At 38.4% G+C, this 15,820-nt stretch overlaps 2 protein-coding genes across 3 annotated transcripts in view; one reads left to right on the top strand and one right to left on the bottom strand.

Annotated features, from left to right (window-relative positions):
- Positions 1–4,839, top strand: part of ndrg1a (N-myc downstream regulated 1a) — a 17,786-nt gene extending 12,947 nt beyond the window's left edge. For both annotated transcript variants that reach the window (XM_042506665.2, XM_088090888.1), the window contains 5 exons: positions 52–103; positions 1,051–1,098; positions 1,566–1,601; positions 1,948–1,999; positions 3,316–4,839. In XM_042506665.2, the coding sequence (XP_042362599.1) occupies positions 52–103; positions 1,051–1,098; positions 1,566–1,601; positions 1,948–1,999; positions 3,316–3,575 (448 nt within the window). In that variant the 3' untranslated portion in view covers positions 3,576–4,839. The remainder of the gene's footprint in view (positions 1–51; positions 104–1,050; positions 1,099–1,565; positions 1,602–1,947; positions 2,000–3,315) is intronic.
- Positions 4,547–15,820, bottom strand: ccn4a (cellular communication network factor 4a). The gene is made up of 5 exons (XM_042506666.2): positions 15,505–15,820; positions 10,178–10,466; positions 8,353–8,607; positions 5,736–5,929; positions 4,547–5,628 (listed from the first exon to the last, which is right to left on the bottom strand). The coding sequence occupies exons 1-5, from the start codon at positions 15,550–15,552 to the stop codon at positions 5,329–5,331; spliced, it is 1,086 nt and encodes a 361-aa protein (XP_042362600.2). The 5' UTR covers positions 15,553–15,820; the 3' UTR covers positions 4,547–5,328.

Genomic DNA, 15,820 nt, shown 5'->3' with positions numbered 1-15,820 from the left:
AATTTTTAAATTTATTTTAAATATGTAATTGTATGTGTCTTTCTTATTCAGGTGCCCTTCTCTGCTGATGGTTGGTGACAGCTCTCCTGCTGTGGAGGCTGTGGTGAGTTAAGACACAATCTCAATCACAGTCTAACCTAGCTAACTTGTGCTGGATGTGTTTTCTGTTCCCTCCAGTCACCTGTTTGAGTCTAAGACATATGCAACATTAAATACTCATGGACAACAGTTTAACATGATATAGGCAAGAGCAAAGTTTAGAACAGAAATTAAGAGACACAACGTAGATTTAATCTGTTAACCCTTTGAAACTTGGACAAAATTGTTTGACTTCTTAAAAAAAAACATGGGATGAAGGCAATGAGAAACTTCATAAGAAATGACTCAGAAATAAGCAAGAAATTAGTACAGAAAAATGACCTGAAAATTAGCACAACCCCCCACCAAAACAACCTAACAAAAAAATGAAAAAATAGATTTTTTTAAAAAAAGATAGCTGCAACATAGAAATTACCTAAAAAAATATGGGTTTTCTCTAAAATAATTTTAAATATAAAAGTATGATAATCTAAAATATAGTTTTCTGGAAAATTTTCCCTAACTTTTTAAAAAAGATTTTTCTAAATCTACTAATTTCTTGCACTTTGCAGGACATTTCTTGCCAATTTGCCCATTGCCTTTTTTCCATGTTCTTGAAAGAAATCAAACGAATTTGCTAATTTGCTCCGTCTTCCAATGTTTAAATACTTGTGAATGGCGTCTGAATGCAGCACACGAACAGTGATGTCGATCCAGGTTTCAAAGGGTTGCAGGTTGAGAGATTTGTGTGACTGTTGTAACTTCGTGCCCCAAACCCCCAAAACTGTTACTGATTTGTTGGCATTTATTTGCCATAGAGGACTATATTATATTATATTATATCATTATATTAAACCCTGATTTCCAGATAATTTTACATTTGAAAATCAATGTATATATTCAGCCTGCAAAAAATATGACTAATCAGATAAGATGATTTACTGAATAAAAGTGTGATAATTGTGCCCACAGGTTGAATGCAACACCAAACTGGACCCAACAAAGACCACCTTACTCAAGGTAAAAGGGTCTGTTTGTCCCCCTCCTCCTACACCTGTCCCATATCCTCATTCAGATTATAATAGCCTTGATGGAAACGCATCAGCTGATAAGATTCCAGTGGCTCAGCATTTACCTGGTGACACATTAACCAGAGGTAGGAGAGCTGAATGCATCCTCAGAGTCGCCGTGCGTATGCATATCGCCTCTGAGGACGCAATCTGCTGCAACTGACCTACTTGTGTTGGCCCCTGGCAACCTTTTATGACCCACAACTGAAACCAAATGTCTGTTAGAGCTAAAATGGGCGCCATTTATTGGGGTTAACAGTTCAGGGTCCAGAGGAACACTGATTGGAGGTAGCAAGAACAAGGTGTTTAAATGGGACTCTGTAATGGTGGGTAATGGGGCGTGTGCTGTGCGAATGTACAAGTGCCAACGTGCTAAATGCTAATAGCCTCTTTTTGTGTTTCTCCTCCTCTCTCCAGATGGCCGACTGCGGAGGCATGCCCCAGGTTGACCAGGTGTGTATGTCTGTGTTTGTGTGACATACACAGAGACGCTGTTAGTGTTGTAGAGCAGGCTCGACGGGGCTCGATAATCGGTGCAGAGGGTCAGGTGGATGGAGTGGATGGCATAAGAAGGTTGCACTTAAGAGCATTAGCAAGTAGCAGACATGAACCGCAGTTGTCAGGTTGTAATCCTCCGCCCTGCGCAGCACCTGCTCATAGCAGCTGTCATATCTCAGACCCTGAGCAGTAAGCTGCAGGATGAGAGATTGAGTCTGCCAGTGTTATGTAAACAAGTGTGATAATTAATGACAAGAGGACTAATTATCTCCGTACTTGTGTTTTTTTTCTTTGTCTGCAGCCTGCCAAACTGACAGAAGCTTTCAAGTACTTCATTCAGGGCATGGGATACAGTAAGTATTCAAGACATGCTGTGTTTTTACTTTGGTGTACTTCTCAGGAATGTTAAGATAGATTTTTTTCAAACATTGCACTTCAAAATTTCTGGTGCCGTGAGTGTAAGCAGAGTTTTACCCACATTCTTCTTCACCCTTCGGTACTGGTTAATAAATGACTCTTGTGCTTACTGGGGTCTAACTTGAACTCAGCTTAAGGTTATTCAGGATGTTTGTTGTACTAGTATGCAGCATAGTATGTACAGCAGTGGAAAAAGATTAAAAGTAGTATCACCGGAGTCAAAATGATGCATTTAAAACAGAACTTAAGAAAAAGTAATCAGATATTATCAGAAAAAATGTATTTAAATTTTGAAAGTAAAAATACCCACTATTACAGTGTACAGTGACCTGTGTCACAGTTATGGTGTTTCATGTTAAATTATTGGATATTCATCACTTATACATAAACATATAAATAGCATTTCAATGTCGTAGTTGGTTGTAACTGATTCTAGATATATTATATATTTTTAGGTGGTTATATGAACTTTATCACAATGAATTGTACTTTGTAGGATTATTGTCGGTTTTAAAAACTATTAACTTTAACTTTAAGACATTGTAACCTGGATCGACATTGGTTTTCTTGTGCTGTGTTCAGATGTCTTTTAAGCATTTAAAATGTTTAAAATCCTGAACAAATTGGTTTGATTTCTTTCGAAAACACGGAAAAAAGGCAGTGAGCAACTTGGTAAGAAATGTTCAGCATATTCCTTAAAATTTGCTTATAAAAAAGGGAGAGAGATAGAATTGTAAGAATTTTTTTAAAAATTGAGAAAAAATTATTCACAATCGAATTTATTTCTTTCAAAAGCATTTGTGAAAAGGCATTGGGCATCTGCAACAAATGTCCTACACACTGCAATAAATTAGTAAAAAGTGTCAAAAAAGCCCTAAAAATTACTTTTAAAAAAGGGGGAATTACGAATATATATAGAGGCATTATAATTATATTTTATATTTTCAAATTATGTTACAGGAAAAAAATGTACACGTGTATTTTTTTTCAATCTTCAGCATTTTTCTTGGTCCTTTTTCTTTTTAATTTTTACTTTCCTTTTTACTACTATTGTTATTTTGCTTAGTTTTAGGTTATTTTCTTGTAATTTATTGATCATTTCTTGCTAATGTATGGGCCATTTCTTGTTTAGTTGCTCATTGCCTTCTCCCCATGTTTTTTAGAGAAATCAAATCAATTTGCTTACGTTTTAAAGGGGTTATTCAGCGCATTTACAAAATACTCTGCGTAATACTTTTTACTCTCTCCTCAGTGCCCTCTGCCAGCATGACCCGCCTGGCCCGCTCCCGCACCGCCTCTGGCTCCAGCGTCACCTCCTTTGAGGGCAACCGCTCCCGCTCCCACACCAGCGAGGGCAACCGCTCCCGTTCGCACACCAACGAGGGCAGCCGCAGCCGCAGCCACACGGCCGACAACCAGCGCGGCCGCTCCCACACGGACGGCTCCATGGACGGCACAGGCAACAGCAGCGTGGACCAAGCCGTGCCCAAGTCCACTGAAGTGTCCTGCTAAGCTGACCCTTCACTGTTCAGGCACCCCAAACCTCTCAAGGTCCCTTTGGTTTGTGCTGCGCTGCCTCTAACAGACACACAGACACACACATTCCTACGCACATACACTGATGTGGAGAGGGACATTAAGATAGCTTACCTGGAATTTTAAAAACGCACAATGGGCGCGGATGATTCAGTGCAGCTGAGATGCAACAATTTGAAAATATGATGTGAGATGTTTTGTCTGAGGGACTTAAACACATCTGAATGAAAAAAATGCTCCTGAACTCCTTGGTCAGGTGAGTGTGTAGTTAGGGGCAACGCAGCATTTTGGGACACCAAAACGGAGAATGTTGGAGAAAGCTGTGGTTACACCAGCTTGTACATGTATCTCATAATCTCTCATTCATATAAAAAAAAGTTTTAATTTGCATTTCTGCGTTCCCTCATCCTGTTTTTATCCATTTTTACCATATTGACAAAGCTTTCTCAAATATACCTGACTGTAAATGACTGTTTTCTGTTCTCACTGTAATTGTTTGATCATTTATTCTTTATTTTTTCCATGTCTGAAGTGTTGTTGTATGAACGTAGGAGCAGATTTGTAGATGTGGCGAGGGAATGGAGAGGCACTTGGATAAATGGAAATAGCAGTTTGTCTCACAAATTGCTATGTCACTTTGAAGATTAAGGGACAGGCTTCAAGTATATCATGTATATACAGCAAATAATATTGTTTCACCATGCCAATATCCATTACCCTTGAGTTTTTATCAAACCATCTGTCATTTTAATGATTTTCAGGAATCAAATGATCATTTTTAGTACATTCCAAAAAGGCTGTAGGCTTAATCAAAACACACTATGAAATACAAAATTCAAAAGCTTTTACATTGTATGCTTTATTAATGGATCATGGCTTCAGACTTTTTTTTTCTTTTTTTTAATGATGATTTCTATGCAATCAAGCACAATGGAACAAAGATGTGCCATGGAGTTTCTTTTGTTTTTTTTTTAGACATGATGCTCCTATGTGGTTGTGGATTTTTTTGGGTGAGTGAAGTGATAGGTCCACATGTTAACACGAGGATAGCCATAGAACTTACCCGACACCTTCTACTCCTGTATTTTACTTGCACTACAGCAACATTTTTGCTTTGTAGGACACATACACAGCTTTGTAAAGATGCGATGCACAACCGTCTAATGCTGTAGAAAAGCATTAAAATGACATAACAGTTTGTATTTATTAAAAAAATGACAATAAAAAAACTTGTAACTGATCTTCCTTGACCCTGTCATTATTGCATATTTGGACACATGGTCCTAGAATAAGGCTTTGGCATCCCAGTCCATTTTTGTCCTTTTAACATTTATTATAAAGTAAATATTATAAAATATGAAGGAAAATATCTACAATAAAGCCTTATTATTTAACATGTGAGTTTAAAGACAGACAATGTTGACTGCTCTCGAAAGCATCTCAAGAACATTACATATGTAGTCACAAAACACTATGAATAAATTAAGCCCTCAATGTTTCACACACTCACTGGCTGTTTTTTTTTTTTTCATTTGCAAAGCAGTTCTTCAAATATTCTTCAAAAGCACACCATGCTTTATGAATCCAATCTGGAGACACATATATATTTCATATTTACAGATTTTTCCAATAGGAAAAAAAGACCATAGAAAATCCCTTGTACATACACATCACAAATATGAAATATTACATTGAAAATGTTTTTTAAATTTGATTCAATTGGCACCTGTTAGTTCACTACTTCTGGGTAACCATAGTAACTCTCCAGATCGGCGAAGATGTCGTTTGGGTTTTTGCAGCTGAGATTGCAGAAGCAGGCTTGGACCCACAGCATCTTCCAGGTGAATCCTGTCCCGTTGGGGCATTCGAACTCCACGTCAATAGTTTTGGATTTGTAGGGGATGCAGCAGCGCTCGTCTGTGCAGACGCCGCAGTATTTGGGCCTGTACTGCTTCCTGCTGGTGCAGCCAGAGATGGTGAGGTTTGAGGGCAGTTCTTCCCTGTAGATGTTCAGACATTTCTTTCCCGGCTGATTGAGGAAGGAAGCATAAAGATTTAAAGTCTGGGAAACTTTTTTTAACATCCATTTTTCAGCAATCGAATCATCATGTTTAAGATATTAAACAGAATTCCTACCTTGATGTGTTTGGTGATGTCGACCTCACAGGGCCGCAGGTTGCAAAGGCGTGACTCTTTGACCAGTTCACACTGCTCGTTGGCATTGGAGATCCTCAGGGACAGGCCACGGCCACAGGTCTTTGAGCAGGGGCTCCATGAGGTAGTCTGGGTGATGCAGTTCTTGTGCCAGCTCCTGGTCTCAGCTGGGAGGGCTGGATCAGCACAGAGAAGTAAAATAAATACACTGCGTCTGCACTGCTACATTTAATTTTTGATACATACTGATGCATCTTGTTTTGATTGCAAACATTGTGTCATGCCAACTTAAAGGTCCAGTAGGATTTTAGGGTGTAGAAAGGGGAAAATGACTGAAAAGTGCATAACAGCTATTTGCAGGAGAGTAAGGCAGTGGGTGGAGTGAAAGGAGATAAATGAGGCACACCTGTGACCTGGGAGAAGGAAAAATCAACTAAGCAGCATTCTGGAAAACAGGAGTGAGAGTGGCTCAAGGTGAAGAAATTCAAAGCTTAATTCAGTTTTGGTCATCTTTGCTCAAACATATAAAGTCAAAAGTAAAGTGAGCAGCTGTTAAGACAAAGACCAGCTGGATGGAGTAAACCAAGGATTCTAAAGGTGTGCTGATCCCTGGAGCAGGTGAAATGGAGCAATTCTTCATCTTAATCTTGAGCCTGTTTGGAGGCAGTGGTGGACTTCTTCGCTGTGGCCATCAGATAAGTGTCCTTGTTTTTCCCTCTCCCAGCTTCTCTCTTAAGTAATTTATATTACCCTTCACTCTAATTTAAAGGGTTCCTTCTGTGACCCTCTGCCAATATCAGTGTTGGAAAACACTAATTTTTAAAGTGAAGCTGCTTTATTTAGTGTTTTAACTGGTTTAAATCGTCCATGTGTTTTGCAGAGGAAGAGACCTCTGCAGATAATTCAGCTCCCAGTAAAAACCTCTTAACCAATGAACACTGAAGGAATTATAACCAGAAGAAGTTTCAGCTGGTTACAAACTGCAATCCTGACCACTAGATTCCACTAAATATTACACACTGGACCTTTATAATGGTAAAGATATCAACAGAATTATTTAAACTGACCAAAAAAAACCAAAAAAAAAAAAAAACCCAACTCAACAGCCCTCTAGAGAAGCACAGGAACACTTCACCGCCCCCTACTGTCCCTGTTTTTAATCTCAACCTTTAAAGCATGTTAGTTTCTTAATCTGGATCTGATTTGTATTCTAATGCAACACAAAGAGACCTTCGTTCACATTGATCCCTCCACAGCACTGCTGCAGTAAATGACTGGAAACTGGACATGACCCAAAAAACAGTGTGAGGGCTTCCACAGGAAGGGATTGGTCTGTCCCTGCACACACACACACACACACACACACACACACACACACACACACACACACACACACACACACACACACAGACCACATGATCCTCCTGGACTGCAAACTGTACTCGCATAACTGCAGATGTTTGTACTGTCAGTGTCAAACACAGCTGCTGCTACTTATCAAATCCAATCATATCCACCCACTACTGAAAAACAATATAAATTCTTTCTTCTACAAAATATAAACTTAGAAACTAACATTAATGTTTTGTCAGTAAAATCCAGAGAGCTGAAACTTTGTGAAGTAAACACAAGGCCACACTTTGCATTTTTTGGCCTCAGTGGTGGAATTTAAGTATATTTACTGAAGTACTATACTTAAGTATTATGTGAAGTACTTGTACTTAACTTTATTTTCATGCTACTTTATACATTTACTCCACTACATTTCAGAGAGAAGTATTGTACTCATAAATTTGCTATAGTTATCTCACCGTCATGTTTATATGGTGTTTTGTTGTTAATTAAGTGACCAAACAGGCTATATAAGCACACCCGCAACAATTAGTTGATTAACCTAATCTGTTGATTCACGGAAAATTACTAGCCAACTATTTTGATAAATATTTGAGCCTTTTTAAAAAATATATTTTTGAGGTTTTTTGAGTGTTTTATCTTTTTTATAATTTTGACGGTTTTTTTTTAGATGTTTTTCTCTGCTTTGCGTACTTTTACTTTTAATACTTTAAGTACATTTTCCTGATTATACATACTTTTACTTAAGTGCCATTTCCAATGCAGGACTTTTGCTTTTAACAGAGTGTTTTCACAGGGTGGCATTAGTACTTTTCTTTAAGTAAGGGATCTAAATACTTCTTCCACCGCTGACTGGCCTCTTAAAACTTGATTTAGCTCTCAGAGAACTGTATCTACTTATGAATGAAGTAAACTATATTCTCCACATCACAGTGCTTTAAAAAGCCTCCTGAACCTAAAAATAAGTTTGCAAAAGCATTATTATAACGCAAATGAACGATTCCCTAGTTTACCCAGCATTACCTACGTTTTGTGTTCTCTTACAATACTTGAAGCATTCCCTTTGATTTAGCTTGCCTTGATGTTTTCAGACTCAACTGTGATGCATTTCAATGCGCTGGAGGGAAATTAGGTGATTTGGCAGTGCTATTGGGAATTGTAAAAAAAAAGAGCTTTTGCAAGATAAAACAACAGAATGCAGTACTCCCCACCCCACTCTAGTGTGTTTATATCAAAGGCGTCCTACCCTCTACTGCATGTCGTGGCGCCGTCTTGCGCCCTCTTTTGGGTTCATCACAGATCCATCGCTCACAGCATTGTCCCTTGACTTTGACCCGCCGTGGGGTTTGGCACCACACCCGCGGAGGCTGGGACTCGGTACACAGTGCCACGCAGCCAATGGCACCGTTCACACACACACACTGGTATTTACAGCTGGGCTTGAAGCTCTGCCCGTTGCGGTAGATCACACCATCATGCTCGCAGCCTGTACCCACCATATCTGGCGGAGAGGAACGACAGGCAGTCACATATTATAGAGAAATGAAAGGCAAACTGCAAACAATTGGAAGCAATAGAGGTAAAAAGCAGTTATGTTGCAGGCTGATATAGCACATTAGCATTGCTATGAGTAATAAAGTGATAAAATATAAAAAACAATTCAAGTGACTATATTGTAATGTGTAATCCAACAATTTTTATTTTGGTGTGAAAGTGAAATATATGGAATGTCTAAAATAGATTTAGGCATAATTTTTGGCTCATATTATGGCTAAGTCCAAGACTAGTGATGTTTTCAAACAATATTCTGAATACGAAAGTCTTTTCTTGTATGCCTGGGAGTTGGATATTATTTCCCATGTGTAAGTAGCCCCAAAAACATATGGAAGTCAGGCTTTTGATGTTAACAAGTTACTTCCATATGTGGTTTATAATACAATCCACATTACATATGTGGACATTAAACTGTTGGCATTGTGTTTGAAGTGATGAAATTCAGCAGTAATGACAACATGTCCTCATACCTTCTTTTAACAGTGTCAGCTTAAAACATGTGGTTAGTATCTTGTTAACATCTTGGTTAGGTTTAGGAGAAGATCAAGGTGTGGGTTAAAAAAAAGTATGTCTGTTCTGTACCTTACACTATGCAGCTTACATGACATAGGTTCAGTACGTTATAAAAATAAGTCAGCATTGATTTTTGGTGTCACACTGGACACAAACAGTGGTTCTCCTCTGTGAAAGTCATGTGTTTGTTTGACCATGTGGCTACCAGATCCACACTGGAAATCTGATTTGTTCCTCACATTTGCAAATATGGTTGGGGTTGACTTTTTTTCCCCCTTGGATGGCGAAGGCATAACCTGCCCTACTACTAGAATAATACATATTTCTAAGAATATTAGGGCGAACCAATCAGAGGCAGAGTAAGGTATGTCATGCCTTTGCCATCCTATTTGGAAAAAAAAAAATTAGGGCTTGACACTGACCTTGAATGGTTAGGGTCAGGATAGCCCCTTAGCCAGAGAATAGGACAAATCGGGTTTCCAGTGATGATCGGTTGGTGACAGATCCATCCATCCACCCCAAACTCCTGCCAACGTGGCTCTTTAGCAACGTTGTTGCTCTTTGCTCCTGTCATAATTACTACCACCACAAGAAATATCTGTCTGACAATATATGGTAACTAGCTATTACAAATGATCTGTATGGCCCTTTTTGTAACATCAACAAACAGAGCTCTGCACATTAAAATATGCAGTCAAAATTCAACTACAAACTACTGAAATAACAAACAAAAATCTGAGATATTAAAAGAGTGGCTTGCATGCTGCTGCCTGTGGTACCAAGTAAACATCATTAAAAAAAACATCAGTATTCTGGTCAAGTGACACCTGTAGTGTTGCTAGGACAACCAGTACTTGTACCACAGCAAACACCTGCTCTACACAAATACAGTGTGTTAATTTGCAGTCGATGCCACTGTGTGGACAGTGTAACTGAAAACCTCAGAAAATATGCTAAAACCTGTTGTTGTTGTTGTTTTGTCGGTTTTGGTGAGTGACACTTACATGCACACACTCCTTTTTCGTACCTAGGCTTGTCCGAGCTGTAGTCACAGTACAGTCCCTTGTGATAGTCACATGTGTCTGCCTCGTTGCACACCTCGCCCACCTGCCGTGCGCAAGTCTTGCAGCAGTCACAGCCGTCCATGAGGAGGCTCACGCCCGGCGGACAGACAGGGGTGACCTTGGGGCACTCGCAGGGCCACTTGCAGTACTGCGTGCGGTTGTACTGGTCCACAGCTGGGGATGTGAAGGCTATGGCAGGCGGCATGGCAGTGGAATTCTGGGAGTAGGCCTGGAGAGAGGAGAGGGGACAAATTAGGCCTAAAAGACAGGCTTAACAACAAAAATACATGCAGTTTAACTAGCCAATTTAACCAAAATATTTTGTTTTTGTTCACAATATGATCAATTGTTTCTTCATTATGCAATCAGTTCATGAATAAACCTTCAGTACATTGAAAATACAATATCAGCTTTGGTCACACAAAGTCATGGGCTTCCGAAGCTCCTCCTTCTCTTTGTTTGTGCAAGATCAAAATGCCATTTTTTATTACATGAAAGGTATTTGACCACATGTGGCGAGGCAATATTCTTAATATCCTTAATCCTGAATTCTTTCATATCCTGCCCTCTTTGGTAACCCCGTTTCAGAAAGCTGCTGATCCTAAACACCATTGTTTCACACGGGTGAAACGTAGTCACTAACGTCTGCTCACGCTGTGTAATAAATCAATTAAGCCTATAAAAATTAATTAAACACCCAGTGGAGATAATCTTATTAAATCATGACACAGTCGAGTCTTGTACGTACTTAACACTCTGGAAGTGTTCCATCATCAAATTTTAAAAACTGAAACTGTGCTGAACAGTCACAAAATCCTGCCAATGAAACTTAATCAACGAAGTCCCCACCTCTGTGTGTTTTGACTCATGCTGCTATGTGACGACCAGATGACACAGCAAACAGCTCTGCGGCTCTTAAAGGCAGATGTTTTCGCTGAAACAGGCCACATGAGCCACATTAACAGCCTAGCACTTGGAGGTTAGCTTTGGACAGTGGATGCAGGAGTCTCAGCAGAGGAAGCTTGTGTTATTTTGAATTAGAATGTGTTTTTTCTTTCTGACAACAGAGATCACTCTTTAGGAGCCAAATTTAATCCTGCTTGTTTTGAGAACATGGTGTGCTTGAGAAAATGCCAGGAGATCATTGTCTCTGGGTCATCGTTGAGTGAGTGAGACGCTGAGATTCGTTTCTCAGACAAAGGAGAGTTGACTCTAAATACATTAGTGATGGCTGAAAATGAACTAACCGATCTTTTTGACTGATTTTTTTCAACGTCTGGTATGTACAAGGCCTGCTGAATGTCGGCCGGTTCATGAATCCCTACGTGTCATAATGTAAAGCTGCAAAGGCACTGAATGAATGAGCAAGGATAGATTAAATCAGACTCGAGTCAAAGCTTTGCCGGTCAAGGCCAATGGTGCATTCAGAGTAATGCATTGAAAAGAAATGTATTGTGTGGTAGGCAGAACTTGTTGTTAAACATGCATACTATTACTAATAAGCTTTTTTGGAGGATCACTTGAATGCATCACCTCACCTGGCATCTCAGGATCCTCTCATTAAAGACAGGTGTGTCAAATTAGTCAATAGGGAAGGTGTGGAAGAGGATACAGTTTTCAACCACCATGTTTTTGGTCAAATCTGTTTTATTGTTTGATAAATCCAAGGTTTTTTTTCCCCCATTGATTTAAACTTTGTTGTATTTTAATTTCGTTTGAATGTGACAACCTGGCAAATCAGTTGAGCCTCACACATTAACTCTCCTAACATCCTGCAGTCAAACGACGCCCTAAGAAGGCGGGATCATCAAACAAAAACAGTAAGTAATACAGCGAGTTGGTCAAATCCCATGGTGTCTGTGGGCGGCTATCTCAAATTAATTTAGAAGCCGAAATACATAGGGTGTAACTAAGAAATTGACACCATAAAGTCGCAATGATTATGACACAGTGAAGCTGTAGCAGACACGTTAACATGTCCATCATTACTGTCACATTGTGAACGGTCGAGACAGGGAGGCAAACAACACACTGCAGGTCCAATACTGTCTGTATACTCATAAATCATGATATCATCAATATGCTCAGTGCGCTACACTTTAGTGAGGAGCCTCTGACCCATAAAAGGCGCATACATACACACATATGTGTATGCACACTTTATCTGCAATTAATTTTGAGGAAACATGCTTAATAATCTCATGCCAGCTGTATACCCTTTGTCACATCCCTGAGTTTGTTCTTGGCACTTAAATGGAATTATGGCTATATTAATAACCGCTGTGCACAGTGTTGAATGCCATTGCAGATAAATGAGTTTTAATCATGGCCGTGCCACTAAGTCATTCATCAGAAGAGTTAATTTAGCCCACAGCTATCAGGCTAATTTAAAGACAATTGTAAAAAAACAAAAAACAAAAAAACAAACACAGCTCAAAAGCTGAGAGAGACAGAGAGAGAGAGGGAGGCGGGAATTTTTAAGTTAATTATGAAAACATGGGCTAAACCTAATGCAATCATCAGCCTGACATTGTTTATCTTTGCTGACTAAATTCGTTATTTTATTTCAAAAGTATTTAATCACTGTTGGGAAAAGGGCAGAGTAACAGAGCACTAACTGAATTAGAGAAACAGATATTTGAGAAAACTAGCAAGACTGCAAAGAGAGGAAGACGCTCAAATTATTTGGTGGCCTAAAAATATTCATATTTACATTTAGCTATTTGTGACATTACTTTTTAATGTCATCATCTCTTTCACATTTTCCAGTGTGACCTTGAATAGCTGTTATATTTTGGTGATGGCTAGTTAATAGTGTTTTCTTTTCTCTGTTATGAGAAGTGACAAAGACTGATGATCATCCTTTTCGTGCTGGTTTGATCTTTTTCGACCTGTCAGGTTGGATGAACTATGATCACTTTCTCAAGAGAAAAAAAGGCCAGAAAGTAAATGGACAAACTGTCACTTGGGTATTTTCTTCTTAAATTTGCCTCCAAAAGCTTGTGTCACTTAAAGGAGGCATCATGGAACGTGGCAATAAACAGTGTAAAACATGTTCATACTTCAAAAAATTACATGAAAATAATAAGAATGTAAAAAATAGCATTGCTACATTGCATTACATTATAGTATTGTCAAACATATCTACCAGTTTATGCTGATTCTGAATATTAACAGTTATCGCATTCATTTTCAACAGTTTGATACATTGGTATCAGCTGCACTTTCTCGCTCTCTCTTATTGTTGATGTTTTCTACAGTCATTCTGCTTTTCTTTGTCACTAACCAAGAAGAGAAGTTGTTGTTATGTTATGCCCTTCTTATATATATCTGACCATGAAATGTTTTATTTGTATGCCCTCACTGTCAAATTTTTGAAAATAGTATTGAATATTGATATTTTCAAGGTATTTCAATGATGTTAGAAATTCCAGTATTGTGACAAAATTATTATATTGTCTAAACTCAAAGTAATGACATCCCATATGAAATAATGCATTATTATGACCTAATTTTTACACAATGTCATCATTTGGATGGATATTTTCAGTATATTTTAACCAGTATTACCATTGTTGGGGAGTAACTAGATACATGTAAGTATTGTGCAGGGATGCCTTCTTTTGTGTAGCCTTTTTTCTGACATTTTAAGTTTTAAAACCCAGTTTAAAAAGTTTGAAAAGGTACCAAAAAGCATTCTAATGTTGTAATATGACTTTATGGAGTATTTAAAATGGTTAAATTATTTACATTTTTAACAGGTTAACTTGTAATCTGTAACCTATTACATTTCAAAAGTAGCCTTTCCAACACTGAGTTGCTAACTTTCCCAGTTGCTAAATGTCTTTTAAAAATGGCTGTTTTTTTATTATTATTTTTTTTTGGGTGTTTGCTTGTTTTGTTTTATTCTTTGTTTCTTTGATTGTTTTAGCTTCTTTTTTTTTCTTTCACGCTATCCGCAATTTCCAAAAGCTGATCCACAGACTAATAGGTGGGGGTCTGTGGAAATACATGATGCATTAATGAAGCCATTAAAAAGCAGTTTCCTATGTAACCACGAGGGGGCACTGAAATATAACAAACGATGGGAATGTGAAGCTGCAGTGTGGCAACTGCCAACATCTCACTGCAAGTTAAACAGCGCGATGATTGATGACAAAACGACTTCTTTTCAGAAACATTCATAGGGAATAATGCGGTTCATTCAACCAAAATTACCTTCTCACAAGTCAAGAAAACTTGCCATTTAGAAAACTGCCACATCCACAAATCTATGGCCAACTAAGTTTTCATGTCATTACATTAATTTAGGTTACCTTGACAGACGACACAGACACTGTAACTCGCCATTGAGCGTCCCAAAAGTCTCTACAAGGATATCAAATAGCCTCCTAAAGCCTCCTAAACTGTGAAATCGGACAGGTTGATCTTACTTAAAATAGTCTTTGAAAACGATTGCCTTGTAAAAGGAAAGTAATATACCTATAAATCTTAATTCATGTTTACTTTATTTGAAATTTAGCTATATTTACTTAATTTTGTGAAGTTGTTGCAACATAAAAATGACAAGTGATATGACATTGTCTTTTCAAAGTGTTTGCTACTTCAGTCAAGCGAGTTAGTCTGACTTAACTTGATCATCACAAAGATTTTCCAAATGATGAAGTAAAGCGATCTGCAAGTTCTGTTTCCTTCACATGTTTAAGAAAATGCAAATATGCTTGACTAGCATGCAGCCAACAGAATAGAGATATAAAGCACAGTAAACCTTACTTTATTTACTGAATAAAGTAATACTGGATTACTGAAGTTTCTAAAACGTAGAAAGATTGATTTTTATTAAACTTGTCATTTTATGTTGCAAAAACTTCATAAAATTAAGTAGCCTAAGTATAACAAAATTTTAAGTAAACGTAAAAATTAGATACAACGTAGGCCAATAACATAAATTAAGATGAATAGTTATAGGCTAATTACATGTTTCCTGGAAATAAGTATATTGTATATTGTATATTTTCAAAGTAAAATAAACTTGTCAGATGTTACAGTGCATAGTTTTGGTAGAATAAGATATCAAAAAAAGCCACTAAAACTTACTGTGAAGTCCACACAGGCAGTTTATAGTAGCTTTCGGTTGTATAATGGGAACAATGACACTACTAAATGAGCACAGAGATGCGTATTTTCGTCCTCTTCATCCTCAAAGTGAGCCAAGTACGCAAACTGCACAATATAAAGTATTTTTTAAAACATATCCTCCATCCCACCTGTTGAATCCCGGCTGCAGTTAGAATCCACAACAGGAGCCAACTCATCACTGGTGCGGAACTGCAAATGCATTGAATCCAGAATTAGTCCCGTTTTAAACGCGCGACACGCCGCTCTCCGCAGGTGAGCTACATCCTCGTCCCGTCGCAGTCATCCTCATTCACCTCTGTCTGCGTCCTGACCGGGGCTGACAGCCTGATAAAGAGTCCGGGCTGACGTAAGGTCTGAGAGGACGAGCCCCGCATACTTCTGACAGGGGACGGTTTCTCCTTTTCTTTCCCTCCGCTCCACTTTCACCCGATCCTCCTCCTCAGC

The sequence above is a fragment of the Plectropomus leopardus genome, chromosome 17, assembly GCF_026936395.1.
Source record: "Plectropomus leopardus strain MGB_pleo_1.0 chromosome 17, ASM2693639v1, whole genome shotgun sequence".
Taxonomy (NCBI): Eukaryota; Metazoa; Chordata; class Actinopteri; order Perciformes; family Serranidae; genus Plectropomus; species Plectropomus leopardus.
Note: the sequence above shows the minus strand (reverse complement) of the source record. Positions and strands in the feature narration are given on the sequence as shown.